Below are 16,945 nucleotides of genomic sequence, written 5' to 3' on the forward strand. Positions count from 1 at the left end.
ACACCCGGGTACATCCTGGGGGCACCCAGAGTGTGTCCGGGTCACCCACTGCCCCTGTGACACACCCGGATCCACTGCGGGTGCCCAATGGTTCTGTCCCCAAAACTTCCTGTGTCCTCCCCTACGACACCTGGATCCATCAGGGGCACCCAGGGCTGCTGTCCCCAACCGTGTGACACCCGGAGGTGCTGTCCCGACCCGTGTGACACCCAGAAGTGCTGTCCCCACCCAACCCTCTCCACTTACCAAGCCAGGGCTTGAGGAAGCCATAGAAGGTTTTATCCTTGGGGGCCACGAAAGCTGCAACACACAAGGATGAGGTGGGCAGGGATTCACTGGGGTGGGGACACTGGAGTCCCCTGGGTGGGGACACTGGGATGAGGCACCCTGTCTGCACCCCTTAACCCACAGTGGGGACCCTCTCCCGGCACCCACGGCCTTAGGGAACCTCAGGGACAGGTTGGTGGCCACTCTGGGGTGGTGTTTGGCCTGGCCATGGTGACACCTCTGGGGACCTGTGGGGTTGGGCTGGTGGCCACTGCCTGGGCACTGCCAGGTCTCTGTGCCAGGTGCAGTGACACCCATGGGTGGCCCTGGGGACCCATCTGGTGTCTCGTGTCCTACCTGAGGCACTGAGGAGTGGCCGGAGGGTGCTGGGGTGGAAGAGGCGCAGGACGGGCAGCCAGGGAAGTCCCCACCAGAGGCAGCCATGACGGTACCGGGCCACCAAGGCATCCACCTGCTGCAGGCCCTGCTCTGTGCTCTGGCCCTGGGGACAACAGGGGACATGTGTGTCATTGGGGACATGCACAAGCTTGGGGACACGTGTGCCCTCAGAGCACTGCCAGCCTTGGGGACAAGTGTGTCTGTCCCCACTGTCCCTTTGCCAGTGCCACCACCCCATCCTCACTGTCCTCCAAGTGCCACCACCCTGTCCTCATTGTCCTCCCAAGTGCCACCACCCCAATCATTCCTTCTGTCCCATCACAGGTGTCACCACCCTGTCCCCATTGTTTCTTTGCAGGTGCCTCCAGCCTTGATCCCGCTGTCCCCGCAGGTGTCACCCCTGTCCCCTCACCATGCCAGTGTGTCCCAGCAACCAATTGCGCCATGGCGGGGTGGGGAATTTGTTCAGCTGGCGACAAGTGGCCCGGAATCGGGTGACAGCCAGCAGCGCATCCCAGAGCCACCGCAGCAGCAGGGCCACCAAGAAGGTGCCCAGGGCCACCACGGCCAGAGAACCCAGCGCGGCGGCCACCGCCATGGAGCCGCTCCTGGGGACAGGCTGGGGACAGGACAAGGGTCGGGCGGGGCGGTGTCACCCGCGGGTCACGCGGTGGCCCCGCGCTGGGTGTCACCGCATCCGGCTTTTGTCCCAGTGCGCGTCCTGGTGACACCGTGTCCCCGCCCCTGCCCCGGTGTGTCCCCGTCTCCCTGTGTGTGTCCTTGCCCCCCACCCTGTCCCCCGCACCTGTGTGTCCCTGTCCCTCTGTCCCTCTGTGTGTCTCTGTCCGCTCCGAGTGTCCCCATCCCCCTCTCCCCCGTGTGACCTTGCTCCCTTCCGTGCGTCCCTGTCCCTCCCCGTGTGTCCCCATCCCCCTCTCCCCCGTGTGACCCTGCTCCCTTCCGTGCGTCCCTGTCCCTCCCCGTGTGTCCCCTGCTCCTGCCCCCCCTCGCGGGATCCAAGTCCCCGAGGTCCCGGGGCCGTGTCCCGTCGGATGTCCCCGTGTCCCACAGGGAGTTCCCGTGTCCCATAGTGTTATAAGTACATATTACATTATTGGCTTTTCGCAAATATTACAATGAATGCTATGTGTATAGTGTTGGAAAACTTTGCTGGGTGAATATAGTTTCTTTTTGTTCTGCTATTAACAAACCTTAGAAATAACAGTGTGATACATATCTATTTTTCTTGGACTACAACATAGTGATGTAAAGCTTTTGTTCATGTAACAAACTCGAGAGAATGGTAAAAGGATAATCGGGATTTTCTTCACAATCTTGGATTAATCCATCTGGATGAAGACGGGTGACAACACCAGAACTCCAGGGAAGGAATTAATTGATTTCCATTATCAGCGAGTGCGCTGACAAGGAGACAAAGAGGGAAAAAAAAAAAAAAAAGTTGTTTTACAGATTGGGAGGTTGAGGGGGGGGGTGATTTTGAATAATGCATGAAGGTCTATGAATATGCAACAGGTTGATGCATTTAACAAAGTGTTTTCTTAGTTAGTGTGTGCTTTTTGCTGAATGTCAAGCACCCGGCCGTTATAACCTTTTGCTTTATTCTTTGTCTCTTATTTTCCTTTATTAAACCTTTTAAAATTTACCAGGAAAGTGGACCTCATTTTTAGCACACATGTTCCCGTGGCTGTTCCTTGCACTGAGCATCTGTGGCTGTCCCGGCACAGACAGGGGCACCCAATGACACCCCACGACTCTTTGACCTCTGGTTGTGTGTCCTTTCTCCTTGATTTGGGTCTTTTCTGCCTCTTTTGGATCCTTTAACCCTGTTTGGGGTCCTTTCCTCTTTTTCTGGCTCATTTTCCCCCATTTTGGGTTCTTTCCCCAGTTTTATGTGCATTGTTCAGATTTTGGTCCTTTCCCATAATTTTGGGTGCCCTCCCCATGGCTTTGATGCATTTTTGGGTGTCTGTGCCCCTCCCTTCCCCCCATATGCCCCCACCCCCTGCCCACCCCTGTCTCCCCTGGCATCCCCACGGGTGTCCCCCATGCCACATGGACTCTGTGACAGACACCAGGGTGTCCCTCGAGTCCCCTGGGGTGGCTCCCCTGTCACCACCATGGCACTGGGGCAGGCACTCAGGGTCTGCAGCAGCCTGGAGTGCCAGGCAGTGCTGGGTGAGCACCCCCGGGACCCCCCCGGGGCCTCAGTGCCAGGCAGGGGCAGCTCCTGACCGAGCTCCTCTGCCACGGGGTGGGTGTCCCAGTGGGGCCGGTGGGAGGGGGCTCGGGGTGGTGCTGGGGCTGACTGTGCCCTGGGCTGTGCTCCAGGGTCATGTCCCCTGTCCTGTGCCCTGTGCCATCTCATGCCACACTTCACACCATGCCCCATGCCATGCCCCAGGCCCCACACCAAGCTGTGCATGGCTGCCTCGTTCTGTCATTGTCCCCATTACTGCATCCTTCTTGCTGTTGCTCCAGGGTTAAAACCCTCAGCTCCCTCCAGGACTGGTGTGACATTGCCCAGCCCTGGGCCCTGCTGATGGCTGCCCTTGTCCCCCAGGATGGGGGGTGACATTGGCACACATCTGGCACACATCTGGCACACATCTGGTATCGGGGCTGGCACCCGACTGGGACCAGGGTCGGACTGGATAAGTGCTTGGAATCATGGCTGGGAAATGAGCCTGGGAACTGGGACTGGGGCTGGGCAGTGGGGCTGGACACGAGGACTGGGCAGTGACACTGGGGACTGGACAGTTGGACTGGACAGCTGGGATGGGCACTGAGGCTGGACACAGGCAGTGGACATCAGCACCGGGGCTGGACACTGGGAATGGACACCAGAACTGGGCACTGAGGCTGGACACTAAGGCTGGATACTGGGGCTGGGCATCAGCACTGGGCACTGAACCAGGAGCAGGATGAACCCCTCTGTCCCTTGGTCCCCCTGAACCCCCCTTTGCCTACCCAAAGCTTGGCTGCACCAGATCCCAGCAGGATTTGGCACCTTTGGGGGATGTTTCCCAGGGAAAGAGGGGTGGTCTGGGGGTACTGGCTGTGCTGGCTCTGGCCCCCTCCAGACCCAGATGGGAGGATGCCCTGGGGGGCTGCAAGAAGCCCTAAAATGAGACTCCACTCCCCAACCTCCCAGTTCATCAATCTCAAGCTGGGCACCCCCTACCCATGACCCCCTCCCCCGCCAGGGGTGCTGGTCCTGGGGGTGGCACAGACCTGTCCCTGTCCCCTCCTCCAGGGGCTGTTGTGGAAGAGGCTCCTCCTCTTCCACAGGAGAGGCAAAGTCGCAGTTCACAGTTCACAGAATTAACTGAGTTGGAAAAGACCTCTGAGATCATCAAGTCACACCTATGACCTAACAGCACCTTATCAACTAAACCATGGCACTGAGTGCCACATCCAGTCTATTTTCATACACCTCTAGGAGTGGTGACTCTACCACCTCCCTGAGTAGCCCCTTCCAATGCCTAATCATCCTTTCAGTAAAGAATTTTTTCCTAGCTTAAGACTGTGTAGTCTCCTTCTGTCAGTGGTTGCTTGGGAGAAGAGAGCAGCCCCCATCTGGTTACAACCTCCTTCCGGGGAGTTGTAGAGAGTGCTGCAGTTGTGACAGTGGTGACAGACCCTTTGGGGAGAGTTGTGGAGTAGGAGGGGTCCCAGTGACACTGCTGTCCTTGTAGTCCCTGGCGGGGGGTCCCAGTGACACTGCTGTCCTTGCAGAGTCCCTGGTTGGGGGTCCCAATGACACTGTTGTCCTTGCACAGTCCCTGGTTGGGGGTCCCAGTGACACTGCTGCCCCTGCACAGTCCCTGGTTGGGGGTCCCAGTGACACTGTTGTCCCTGCACAGTCCCTGGTTGGGGGTCCCAGTGACACTGCTGCCCCTGCACAGTCCCTGGTTGGGGGTCCCAGTGACACTGCTGTCCCTGCACAGTCCCTGGTTGGGGGTCCCAGTGACACTGCTGTCCCTTCAGGGTGCCCACCAGGCACCCCATTTGAGGTGTATGTTGGTGCTCAGGGGTCCCAGTGACATTCCTGTCCCCACCAGAGCAGTTTTGGGTCATTCTGGTGACACTGCTGTGTCTGCAGGGTCCCTCTGAGTGCAGCAATCAGGAGAGTTCCCAGCTCACAGAGCCCCACTCACAGGGACTGTGCTGCTCACCCTGCTGCAGCCAGCACAGCTCCAAGGGGCTCCTTTGTTTAGAGGGCCCCAAGGGATGGCCTTTATCACAACCAAGTTTTATCCTGGCCCCAGTTTTAATTGATAGCTTTCTCTGCAAGTGTGATGTTATAAGTACATATTATATTATTGGCTTTTCACAGATATTAAAATGAATGTTGTATGTGTAACATTGGAAAACTTTGCTGTATTAATATAGTTTCTTTTAGTTCTGCTATAAACAAAACTGAAAAATAGTAGTGAGATAAATATCTACTTTTCTTGGTCTCTAACATAGTGATGAAAAAAGCTTTTGTTCATCTAAGTAACTCAGAGAATGGGAAAAAGATAATTAGGAAATTCTTCACATTCTTGGATTATCCTGTCTGGATGAGCACAGGGGTGATGAACACCAGAACTCCAGGGAAGGAATTTATTGATCTCTGTTATCAGGGAGTGTGCTGACAGGAAAGAGCCACAAGGAGAAAAAAAAAAAAAAAAAGGAAAAAAAAAAAGAAAAAAAAAGTTGATTTACAGGTTGAGGGGGTGAGTTTGAATGATGCATGAAGACCTATGAATATGCAACATGTTCATGCACTTAACAAAGTGTTTTCTGAGTTAGTGTGTGCCCTTGGCTGACTGTCATGCACCCAGCTGTTATAAACTTTGTTTTATTGTTTGTCTCTTATTGCCTTTTATTAAACTTTTAAAATTTACCAGGAAAGTGAGCCACATTTTTCACATGGTGATAAAAGCCATCCCTTGTCCTCCATGTCCACATCCATGGGATACACCTCTATGTCACCACCTGAGTCTGTGACCCACCATGCCCTATAGCTCCATCCACAGGCCTATTCACACCCATATCCATATCCATATCCATATCCATATCCATATCCATGCCCATGTGCATATCCATGTCCCAGTCCCCACCATGTCCCCATCCACAACCCATAATGTCCACGTCCATGTCATAGTTCAATGTCTTTATTTTTACCCCAATGTTGGGTGAAGGGATGATGAAAAATGAAAGAAAATCAAGGCCCAAATAAAAGGATTTACCTGTCCATACTGACTGAGCATGCATGGGCTTGGGTGAGTGACAGAACCTTTTTTAGAGGCCTTTGCACTCCACTGTCTCCAAAATCTTGGTTTTCTGCCCCAGTTCATCACGATATGGCTGTGGAAGATGCATGTGGCCCAGACAGAATTAGAATCATGGAAGCATTTAGGTTGGAAAATACCTCCAAGACCATCCAGTATTCCTTGATGCCACGAGATGAAATAATTGGATGCAAAAGCCAAAATTTTTTGGGGTGGAAAGTAAAATCCATTCTCCCAAGCCAGGAAGATGTGGAGACCACCAGCCAGGTGAGTTCCCAACAAGGATCACCAGGACCATGGATCACCAAGGCTCTGCCCAACGAGGGTCACTGGGGAGCATCCAATGGGGCCCAACAGAGGGGATGGAGCTGGAGCAGCGCAGGAACCTCTTCCCACCCGCGGGGCACTCACAGAGCTTCCCTTACCCGTGCCCCCATTGGTGCTGGGTCACGGCAGAGTTCTGGGAGACACACTGGGGACACTGTTAGGGTGTCTCCCTGGTGTGGATCCGCTGGTGGGTGACGAGGGTGGAGTTTTTCTTAAATCCCTTCCCACAGTCAGGGCAGGTGAAGGGCCTCTCCTGTGTGTGAATCTGCTGATGCCTGAGCAGATGGGATCTCTGCTGAAACCTCCTCCCACACTCAGGACACTCATACAGCTTCTCCCCAGTGTGGATCCTCTGGTGGACAATAAGGTTGCATCTCTGGCTGAAGCCCTTCCCACATTCTGAGCACTTGTAGGGGCTTTCCCCAGCGTGCATTGCCTGGTGCATGATCAGGCGGGAACTGTCACGGAAGCTCTTCCCACATTCCCCACACACATAGGGTCGTACCCCAGTGTGGATCATCTGATGGCGGGTGAGGTTGGAGCTCTTCCTGAACCCCATCCCACATTCCCCACACTCATATGGCCGTTCACCGGTGTGGATCATCTGGTGGTGGATCAAACTGGAGCTCAGGAAGAAGCTCTTCCCACATTCCCCACACACATACGGTCGTACCCCAGTGTGGATCCTCTGGTGGTGGGTGAGTTGGGAGCACATTCTGAAGCCCATCCCACATTCCCCACACTCGTAGGGCCATTCCCCAGTGTGGGTCCTCTGGTGGTGGGTGAGTTGGGTGCGTGTCCTGAAGCCCATCCCACATTCCCCACACTTGTAGGGCCATTCCCCAGTGTGGATCCTCTGGTGGTAGTGCAAACTGGAGCTCTGGTTGAAGCTCTTCCCACATTCCCCACACTTGAAGGGCCGTTCCCCAGTGTGGGTCCTCTGGTGGCAGATCAGGTGGGAGCTGACACTGAATCCCTTCCCACATTCCCCACACACGTAGGGCCGTTCCCCAGTGTGGATCCTTTGGTGGACATTCAGGCTATTGCGGCAGCTGAATCCCTTCCCACATTCCCCACACTCGTAGGGCCGCTCCCCAGTGTGGATCCTCTGGTGGTAGATTAAACTGGAGCTCTGGCTGAAGCTCTTCCCACATTCCCCACACACATAGGGTCGTTCCCCAGTGTGGGTCCTCTGGTGGACGTTCAGACGGGAGCTGCAGCTGAAGCCCTTCCCACATTCCCCACACTCATAGGGCCTTTCTCTGGTGTGCACTCTCTGGTGGCGGGTCAGGTCAGAGGTGTCTCTGAATCCCTTCCCACATTCCCCACACTCGTAGGGCCGTTCCCCAGTGTGGATCCTCTGGTGGACGATCAGGTGGTAGCTGCAGCTGAATCCCTTCCCACATTCCCCACACTGGTAGGGCTGTTCCCCAGTGTGCACTGTGAGGTGCCGGATCAGGTCAGAGGTGTTTCTGAATCCCTTCCCACATTCCCCACACTCGTACGGACGTTCCCCGGTGTGGATCATCTGGTGGCGGATCAAAGACAAGCTGCTGCGGAATCTCTTCCCACATTCCCCACACTCATAGGGCCGTTCCCCAGTGTGCACTGTCTGGTGCCTGATCAGATCTGAGGTGTTTCTGAAGCCCTTCCCACATTCCCCACACTCGTAGGGCCGTTCCCCAGTGTGGATCTTCTGGTGCCGGACCAGGCTGGAGCTCGTGCTGAAACTCTTCCCACATTCCAAACACTGAAGGGGCTTTTTGCCATCATGAAGCTGCTCATGGACCCTCAGCTCAGAGCTCTGGCCACATCTCTGGCTGCCTGCCTGGCCCAGGTTGGGTCTTTCCTCCTCAGATCCCCATGATCTGCGTTTGCAGCCCCTCCTGGTGCGGGATCTCTGCGGCTTTTCCTCCCTGTTGGATTCCTGCACTGTGGAGCTGCTGCAAACGGCCTCTTCCACGAGGTTCTGCTGTGGGGATTTGTCCTCCCTGGTCTCCATCCTCAGCTCCTGGTCTGGGAAAGGAAGGACAAGGAGAGGATGGGATTTGCCCCTGTGCCAGAGGGAAGGGGAAGGAGATGCCCCCAATCCTCCCCAGCAAGACAGAGGGGGAAAGGGGCAGTGACTTCCTCCTCACCTGCCTGGCTGTCCTGGGGCATTTTCTTCTTCCTCACAGCCTTTTCCTCCATCTGGATAAGACTTGGGAATGGAAAATCTTGGTTTGGGGGAAAAACGACATGAGTGATATGACTTTGAAGGTCCTGCTGTCTGAGTGCATCTCTAGAAATGCCAAGGTTGTCTAGAGTCCATAAAAACCTCCAAAAATCACTAAGGAGCACAAAAACACTCTCCCAGGAGATCCCTGTTTGCACTGTCCTCACTTTGGGGTTATGGAGGTCCCTGTTCTCAGAGCTCCTGGGGGCCCATGGCTCCTGGGGATTCCCCCTCTCCTGGCTCCTGCTCAGGCACGCTGAGGGAGTTTTGTGGGTCCCAGGGCTCATCCTGTCCTGATCCTGACTCGGCTCCTCCCACTTCAGGCACTCAGGGCTTCCCCCGTTCCCTGCCAGCCCTTCCAGGCTCGGGGGGCCCGCACCCCACTCATCTCCCGGCTCCACCTCCCCTCCACGCTGCCGGGGGTCCCCCAGCTCTGCTGTCGCCCCTCTCCCCACGCCGGGGCTCCCGCCTTTCATCCCCCGCCTCTCCCGGGGATCCCCAAAACCGATGTCCCGCCCCGCCGGGACCGGGCCATCGCCACGTGGGCCCCTCCAAATCCCCCCAAGGAGCATTTACGGCTCAGCTTTGGATTCCTGCAAGAGCCAGAAACATCCCCTCCTCACATCAATAAAACAATACCTCTCCCACGGACACCCAAATATATTTGCGACTCGATTCCCGAATCTGCGAGGCACAAACACCAACCCCCCATCCCCCAAAAATCCGAAACCCAACTGAAACAGGGTATTTAAGGGTTAAATAGAATGAAGAGTAGAACGAAGAGTAGAACATATTAATAACATATAATGTTATTAATTACTGTGAGCTAATAAGGAAAGGTATGCACGATAAGAGAACCTTGATTTACAGATTTTGCTTGGCTTGTAAAAATGAAAGGGGCCCCTCTTCGTAAAAGTGCAGAGTCTGGAAAATATCACAACCGAGAGACTACAGCGCACGCGTAGAAAGACAAGGTGAAAAGTTCAACAGCGAGGGAGACTGCTGTTCTTTATCATTTTCAGCCCACCGAGTCATCATCTAGAGACCACCGACCCAGTAAACTACGCAGCCGCAATGAATATGCAACTGATTTCCATACGGAGCGGGGAACAGGCGGGGCCGATAATCAATATGTATAGGCGATTTAGAATATGCATGACCTTCCTAGATAAATGGAAGATTAGAAATCATGCAAGGTACGCAGGATTTGGGAAGATGCTCTCCCCCTGCGTCCAGCGCTGAATAAAATACCTACCTACTCCACAACTTTATAAGTTCTGAAGTTTATTTCCGTGCTTCACAACCAGCCGTGCCGGAGCTGCCGCGATAGCCCCGGGCCGAGCTTCCCCTCCGCGCTCACCCGCGGGATGCAGGAATGCGATGCTGCCGGGGCCAGCGGAGCTGCGGGCTCAGCGGGCTCGCCCTGCAGCACCGCGATTCTCCGCCTGCGCCCGCTGATCCTCTCCTGCTCCTCCTGCTCCTGCTCCTCCTTTTCCTCTCTCCTCCCCTTCCCCTCTCCTCCTCTTCCTCCCGCTGCTCCCCCGCTCGCATCCCGGACCCCCCTTTGCCACCCCCTGTGCCCCGCGGCCGCCGCAGCAGCGGCTGTTGGGGAGGGGGCAGCACCCCCTGAGCCTGCAGGGGAGACAGAGCAACTGAGAGTTAGGAATCGAGCATCGAGAAATGCTTGGACTAGAAGGGGGCTGACAAAACCCTATGTTTGCTGGAATTTACGGTGCTTACAAGAACGGGGGAGAGCAAGGCTGCAGGATAAGATAAAGAGCTGGGGTGGGCGAACAGGATGCAAGGACAAAGGCACCACAGGATAAGGGGGATTCTCCAGATCCCTGAACCCAGGAAAACTGGTATCAAAGTCCGGAAGATAACCCAAGGACTAAAAAGAGAATGACCAAGGTGACGAGATGAAAAGTTCAACTAACAGGAAAACTGTCTACTTCATCCCCAGACGATCCAGGAGAGCGACCAACAGGAGCAGTGCGCAGCTACAAAAAGCCGTGGAGCTTATTTTAATACAAAGCAGGGACAGGCAATGTATATGTATTAGGTGTATTGCGCAATTCTAATTTGAAGAAAAAGAATAAAAAGAGAAGTGTATGTCGTTTCTTTTAAAGTAATATAGGCTATTAAAGTGTATTTGTAATGAATAAATTACCTACTTAATTCAATAACACACAATACAAACACCTACTAATAATGCACCAGTTACCAGCACCAACCATCTATGAAAGTTAAAAACCACAAATCAAATTAAAAATAATAGAAAAAAAGAGTTTAAACCACAATCAATAACCACAGATGCTCTCTAAAAAACAAACAAAAAAATAGCCACATAAAATAAATCCTAAAATATAAAAAATAATTTATAAAACTGTTTGAAAATACATAATAAGTCTACAAATAATCAACAAGCTAATAAATTAAAAAATATATCTCCCAAACGACAAGTGTACTCTTAGCTATATACCGAACACCCAATCATTTTTGCCTTTTATTATTTGTCTCTTATTTTGTTATATTAAACCTTTTAAAATCAACACAAAGTGAAAACCTTATTTTCCACGCTGTACACGGAGGAGTCAGCACTGAGCAAATTGTTCAGTTTGGGCTCTGCAGCTGCTGATTCCCATCCTCAGCTCTTCCCTGTTTCTTTTTCTTTGTTTTCCATTTCTCTACCTCACATTTCTTGTTCAAATCCATGTTCAATCAAATCCGTAAGTTGTGCTTTTATGGTCTCATTTGCACCTTCACAGGGCTCGAGGTGTCTCTCCCTGCTGGGATTGGAACCCATGGGCAGGGTCCCTTCTCACCACCATCGTTCTGGGATTCTGTCAAGGTCGCTCTTTCCTTTTCTTCTTCCCTCTGCTTTGAGCTGGGAATAGGTTGGAAAATATCCAGCATGTTATAAATCCATATTATGATACTGGCTTTTGGCAAAGATGAAAAGGAATGCTATATGTATAATGTTAAAGTAACTCTGCTATAAAGATATAGTTTTTATTTTTGCTTTTAACTATGCTTAGACATTATAGTGAAATAGCTGATATAGTCATGCTTGTGGGAATTGAACTGCCTGCTTGGTTGGGATACCATCCAATGGATGGATGATGAAGACCCCTGCTACAATCAGCACCAAGTAAGGACCAAAGCCCAGGCTGGAGGTGATAATAAGAATGGACTAAAACCACAGCCAGGAAATGTGCACACTCTAAAAAGGCAAACCAAAGGAAAAGCCATGCTAAACAGTTCTTGGAACATATAAACTACTTTGGTGGAAATTGGGAGGGGTTGGCCAAGTATCCCAAGGCATATGATATATATAATATAATATAATATAATATAATATAATATAATATAATATAATATAATATAATATAATATAATATAATATAATATAATATAATATAATATAATATAATATAATATAATATAATATAATATAATATAATATAATATAATATAATATAATATAATATAATATAATATAATATAATATTTCCATTCTGGGGTTTCTCCTTTGCCCCAAGATCACCCCAGAGGGACATGAAGGTGGTTCAAACCCTGGTTTTCTCTGAAGCAGCCGAAAAGAGATTGCCGGAGACAGTTTTCTCTTTTTCCAAGGATTGTTTATTATTTCTTATCTCTGGGACCTTTTGCCTGGCCAGCAGCGGTCTGCTCAGCCTGGCATCCATGGTGGAATCTGCCTGGTGAAGGCAGGGCTTATCTTATATAGTTTGTACTACGTATTACATGTTTACAAAATTTTCCCAATACAATACAATTTTATTAAATGGTCCAGCCCTGACCCCATCCAATCCAAGAGTGCCAACGTGTCACCCAACATGGATGACAGGGAGAAGAAGGAGGTAAAGGTGTCCACCCCCCAAATTCTCCATCTTGGCCACGTGTCCCTTATCATAAACATTCCCAGAAGTCTATTTATCTACGTTCTAACAATCTAATTGACACTTCACTAATTTTGGCAGCTTGTTTCCATTCTCCTTGTGCTGACAACTTCCCCCAGGGGTTAGAATTCAGCACCTGGGACACCAGGGTCTCACTCAGAGGTCTTTGAGACCCTTGCCAGGGGGGTTTTGAGACCCCCAAGGAGGCCAGGGGTACGCCATGGGCTCCCACATATCATATCATATCATATCATATCATATCATATCATATCATATCATATCATATCATATCATATCATATGTTATATGATAATATAATGTAATATCATATAATAAGTGGAAACAACTGCTATCCAAGGGCCACGGTATAGAGAAGTTGGAAAATTATGATATCCGTAATTGGTGGATAACCAGGTACAGAAGCACACCTCATAGAAAATTGGTAACTGCACTACAGTTGAGAGCCAATGTGCGCCGCACAAGAGAGGTCCTGGCCAAGGGCACTCGTGAAAACCTGTAAATATTGTGGTGCTGATAATGAAACATCAGCCTGTATTATTATACTCAAAAAAACAGGAATAAAGGCACAAAAAGACACATCTGTGAGCTGTGAGGCTAAAAAGAAGAATTGGACTGTATTTCAAGAGACGATGACAACGAGTTATACAAGCCAAATTTGATCTTTGTTGAAGGAGGAAAGGCATTCATGGTGAACATGACAGTCAGATACAAGCACTCCAACTCCTCCTTGAAAGTTGCTGCCAGTGAGAAGGTCAAGAAATATCAGTGCCTTCACAAACTCAAGATCTTACAAATACAGAAATGTATTTGTAGACATTGAATTTTTGGGATTTCCTGTAGGAGTGCAAGGAAAGTGGTATGAGACAAATTCTTCTGCTGTTGGCCCTAGGTCTCTCTAAGATGAGGCAAGGGAAGACTCCCTGGTCCCAGAGCATCCAGAGCGCTGCTCTCCTCCGTTAGTTTGGTATGTACTTTTGTGGACAAAGCTCGATGGATTGTTTCTGTTCATGAAAATAAAAAATAAGGCTGAACAGCATTGATGGACAGTGGGTAGGACATGTTGGAATAATTAAATCCTTCCAATAATACCATGTTGACCACTGTCCATATTTGGGATAAATTTACTAATTTGGCCAGGTGGATGGGCCACCTATACTTAACCGGGAAAAGAAAATCTATAATCATATATATTTAGCAAGAAGCCATGAATGATCAAGATTGGTTCCATCTTGTTAAGTCTGCTCTCCATAAGAACGTCAGTAAGGTTTACTGAGGCATGCCCCCTCAAGCCATGGCAAAGTGGATTTATAACAGAGGCGGGATGTGCTGAAAATGTGATACTACTGCAAACAAAAATTCGATCTGCCAGAAGAGAACACAGGCTGCTGGGTGTCGTATTCATAGAAATAGCTAAGGTTTTTTGACCAGCAGCATATTCTACATGGTCTGCAGCAAAGGGAAGTGGACTCCCATGTGTCTTGGTTTGAAGGAGAGATGTCTGCCAATAAAGGCAGAAGCTTTTCTTTGAAATGGAGAATGTAAATTGCCTTCTTCCAAATTATTATTATAATTTTGAAATTAAGAGGCTCTCAGGCCAAGATACGGAATTAGGAATAACAACTCTTTACTAGGAAAATTCAAATAGAAAAATAGTATTATGAAGAATAATGCCAACCCTGACAGTCAGAATACAACCTGACACCCTGTCACTCAGGGTGTTGGTAGCAGTCTAATTAAATTGTGGCTACAATCATCCTGCAGTGGCAGATGTGGTTTAGCTGAAGCAGTGGTCCCGTAGAAGGGTGCAGTTTTCTTCTGAAGGTCCAGGGATGGTATGGAAAGGTCAGGTTTTCTTCTGGAATCCAGTGGAAGGATGCTATTTTGCTGTCCAAAATCTCAGTTTTTTTATTTAGGTAGGAAAGACTTGGCTCCTCCCTCTGGCTGAAGCATGTCCCAATGGGATGATGTAATTTTATCAGTCATACAGTGGGACTTAATGGCCCAGTAGCAGATGATATCTTCCTGGAGGGAGGATGGATTGTGGAAAAGATAAAGATGATTGCCTTGCCTAATCTTAAAGATGACCCGTTAGCAAAAAATATGTGCAATGGAGATAAGGATTCACTACCCCACCCAGATTCAACAGATGCTGATAGAATACACATTTCTGGCCACATCAACCCAACACACCATGTCACCAGCTTGGTGAGTAATATGTATGAGGAGAACACACATCATCGCATGAAAACCTCTTCAGAAAATTGACATACGAAAAAAATATACACCATCCCTAGACTAAGATACTTGGCAGACCAAACGGATGCAAAAGCAGGGCTCCTTGAATCCCTGACCTCCAGATTTGATCAGCTGTCAAGGAATGGCAATGCCTAACACCGTGCACATGTGATGTCATCCTGCATTCCAGCATGAAGGATGGAGTCTGGGTATCCCAACATTGATGGGACTCAATCCAAGTATCCAGGCCCGAATATTACCTAGACTTGCCCAATATTCAGATGCTGCATTAATATTGTGGGGGGCTTTTTTGTTATAGTTGGGATTAAATGTGCGAGTTGGTATTTTTTGTTTGGATTTAGATGTTTATTAATTTGAATTTATATTATAGTTTTACAAACTGTGAGTTTTGCAGTATTTTAAGTTAATAAATTAAAAATGAAGACCTATTTTTTTACAGGTCTTTTCAAGGACAAATTTTTAAATTAAGAAATGATGCTTAAATTATTTTTACTTTTAATTTAATAACTAACTATTTGTGGCTTGTAATGCATACTTTTTATTTAATTATAAAATATTATTTAGACTTATGAAGAAGAAGGCAAAAAGAAGGACAAACTTTTGTTCTAAAATTTCTACTTTATTATATATATTACTCTATTCTGAAACTTTAAAATCTGAGTTTCATGCTATATGATATTACATATTTTTATTTAAACTACATACTTATAATCTCGGTTTTATTATTTGGTTTTGGAAGTCTTTTCCATGGCCAGAGTTTAAGTGTTCTCTTGGGGGTCAGTGCTTGTCAGCACAGAAAGTCTAAAATTCTCAGTGACCAGGGTTCCAGCACCTTAAGATTGTTCATGAAAGAAGAATGCTTAGATGAGATACATAGGAAATTATGGAGCAGTTCATAATGAGTGCTATCACACAGCACTTACAGGATGGCCAGGGTACCAGACCAAGTCAGCATGGGTTTACGAAGGGTAAGTCATGTCTGACCAACCTGGCTTCCTTCTATGACCATGTGACACACCTGGTGGATGCAGGAAAGGCTGTGGATGTTGTCTATTTAGACTTCAGCAAGGCCTTTGGTACTGTCTCCCACAGCATGCTCCAGGAGAAGCTGGCAGCACATAGGTTGGACAAGAGCACTCTTTGATGGGTTAGGAACTGGCTGGATGGCTGGGCCCAGAGAGTGGTGGTGAACGGTGCTGTATCCAGCTGGTGGCCAGTCACCAGTGGGGTCCCTCAGGGCTCTGTGCTGGGGCCAGTTCTGTTTAATATTTTTATAGACGATATGGATGAGGGCATCAAGTCCTTCATTAGCAAATTTGGAGACGACACTAAGCTGGGAGCTTATGTTGATCTATTGGAAGGAAGAAGGGCTCTGCAGAGAGACTTAGATCAGTTAGATAGATGGTCAGAGTCCAACAGCATGAAGTTTAATAAGTCTAAGTGCCTAATTCTACATTTTGGCCATAAAAGTCCCCTACAACGTTACAAGCTGGGGGCAGTGTGGCTGGATATTGTACAGGTGGAAAGGAACCTGGGGGTGCTGGTTGACAGCCAGCTGAATATGAGCCAGCAATGTGCCTTGGTGGCCAAGAAGGCCAATGGCATCCTGGCCTGCATTAGGAATTGTGTGGCCAGCAGGAGCAGGGAGGTCATTCTTCCCCTGTACTTCTGGGGCCCTCAGTTTAGGAAGGATGTTTGAGATGCTTGAATGTGTCCAGAGGAGGGCAACAAGGCTGGTGAAGGGCTTGGAACACAAGCCTTATGAGGAATGTTTGAAGGAGCTGGGGTTGTTTAGCCTAGAGAAGAGGTGGCTTAGAGGTGACCTTATTGTTCTCTACAACTTCCTGAAGGAAGGTTGTAGACAGGTGGGGGTCACTCCCTTCCACCAGACAGCAACTGACAGAACCAGAGGACACAGTCTCAAGCTACGACAGGGAAGGTATAGGTTGGATATTAGGAAAAAAATTTTCATTGCAAGAATAATAAATTACTGGAACGCTCTTCCCAGAGAGGTGGTGGAATCACCATCTCTGGATGTGTTTAAGAAAAGGCTGGACATGGCACTTGGTGCTATAGTCTAGACTCTGAGTTGAGGTGTTAGGACATAGGTTGGACTTGATGATCTTAGAGGTCTCTTCCAACCTCATTATCCTGTGATTCTGTGATTCTGTGATTCTGTGATTATGGATGAGAGCTGGAGGAGATTGAGAAATAATCCTGTCAATATGGGAGGCTAAACCTAA

General features: G+C 49.3%; 3 protein-coding genes across 4 annotated transcripts in view; 1 reads left to right on the forward strand and 2 right to left on the reverse strand.

The window, feature by feature from the left end:
- LOC306815488 (cytochrome P450 4F3-like) overlaps positions 1 to 1,285 on the reverse strand; it is a 91,101-nt gene extending 89,816 nt beyond the window's left edge. For both annotated transcript variants that reach the window (XM_079332042.1, XM_079332043.1), the window contains exons 1-3: positions 1,079 to 1,285; positions 625 to 769; positions 247 to 300 (exon numbers count right to left, since the gene is read on the reverse strand). In XM_079332042.1, the coding sequence (XP_079188168.1) occupies positions 247 to 300; positions 625 to 769; positions 1,079 to 1,264 (385 nt within the window). In that variant the 5' untranslated portion in view covers positions 1,265 to 1,285. The remainder of the gene's footprint in view (positions 1 to 246; positions 301 to 624; positions 770 to 1,078) is intronic.
- LOC306815480 (cytochrome P450 4F3-like) overlaps positions 1 to 5,926 on the forward strand; it is a gene marked incomplete at its 5' end in the record, with an annotated part of 91,296 nt that extends 85,370 nt beyond the window's left edge. Inside the window, one exon of the mRNA XM_079332035.1 lies at positions 5,874 to 5,926. The remainder of the gene's footprint in view (positions 1 to 5,873) is intronic.
- Positions 5,927 to 6,414: 488 nt separating this feature from the next.
- On the reverse strand, positions 6,415 to 8,501 carry LOC306815487 (uncharacterized protein). The gene is made up of 2 exons (XM_079332041.1): positions 8,429 to 8,501; positions 6,415 to 8,306 (listed from the first exon to the last, which is right to left on the reverse strand). The coding sequence occupies exons 1-2, from the start codon at positions 8,478 to 8,480 to the stop codon at positions 6,448 to 6,450; spliced, it is 1,911 nt and encodes a 636-aa protein (XP_079188167.1). The 5' UTR covers positions 8,481 to 8,501; the 3' UTR covers positions 6,415 to 6,447.
- Between the last annotated feature and the right edge of the window lie 8,444 nt (positions 8,502 to 16,945).

The sequence above is a fragment of the Erithacus rubecula genome, assembly GCF_903797595.1.
Source record: "Erithacus rubecula genome assembly, contig: scaffold_139_arrow_ctg1, whole genome shotgun sequence".
Classification (NCBI taxonomy): domain Eukaryota; kingdom Metazoa; phylum Chordata; class Aves; order Passeriformes; family Muscicapidae; genus Erithacus; species Erithacus rubecula.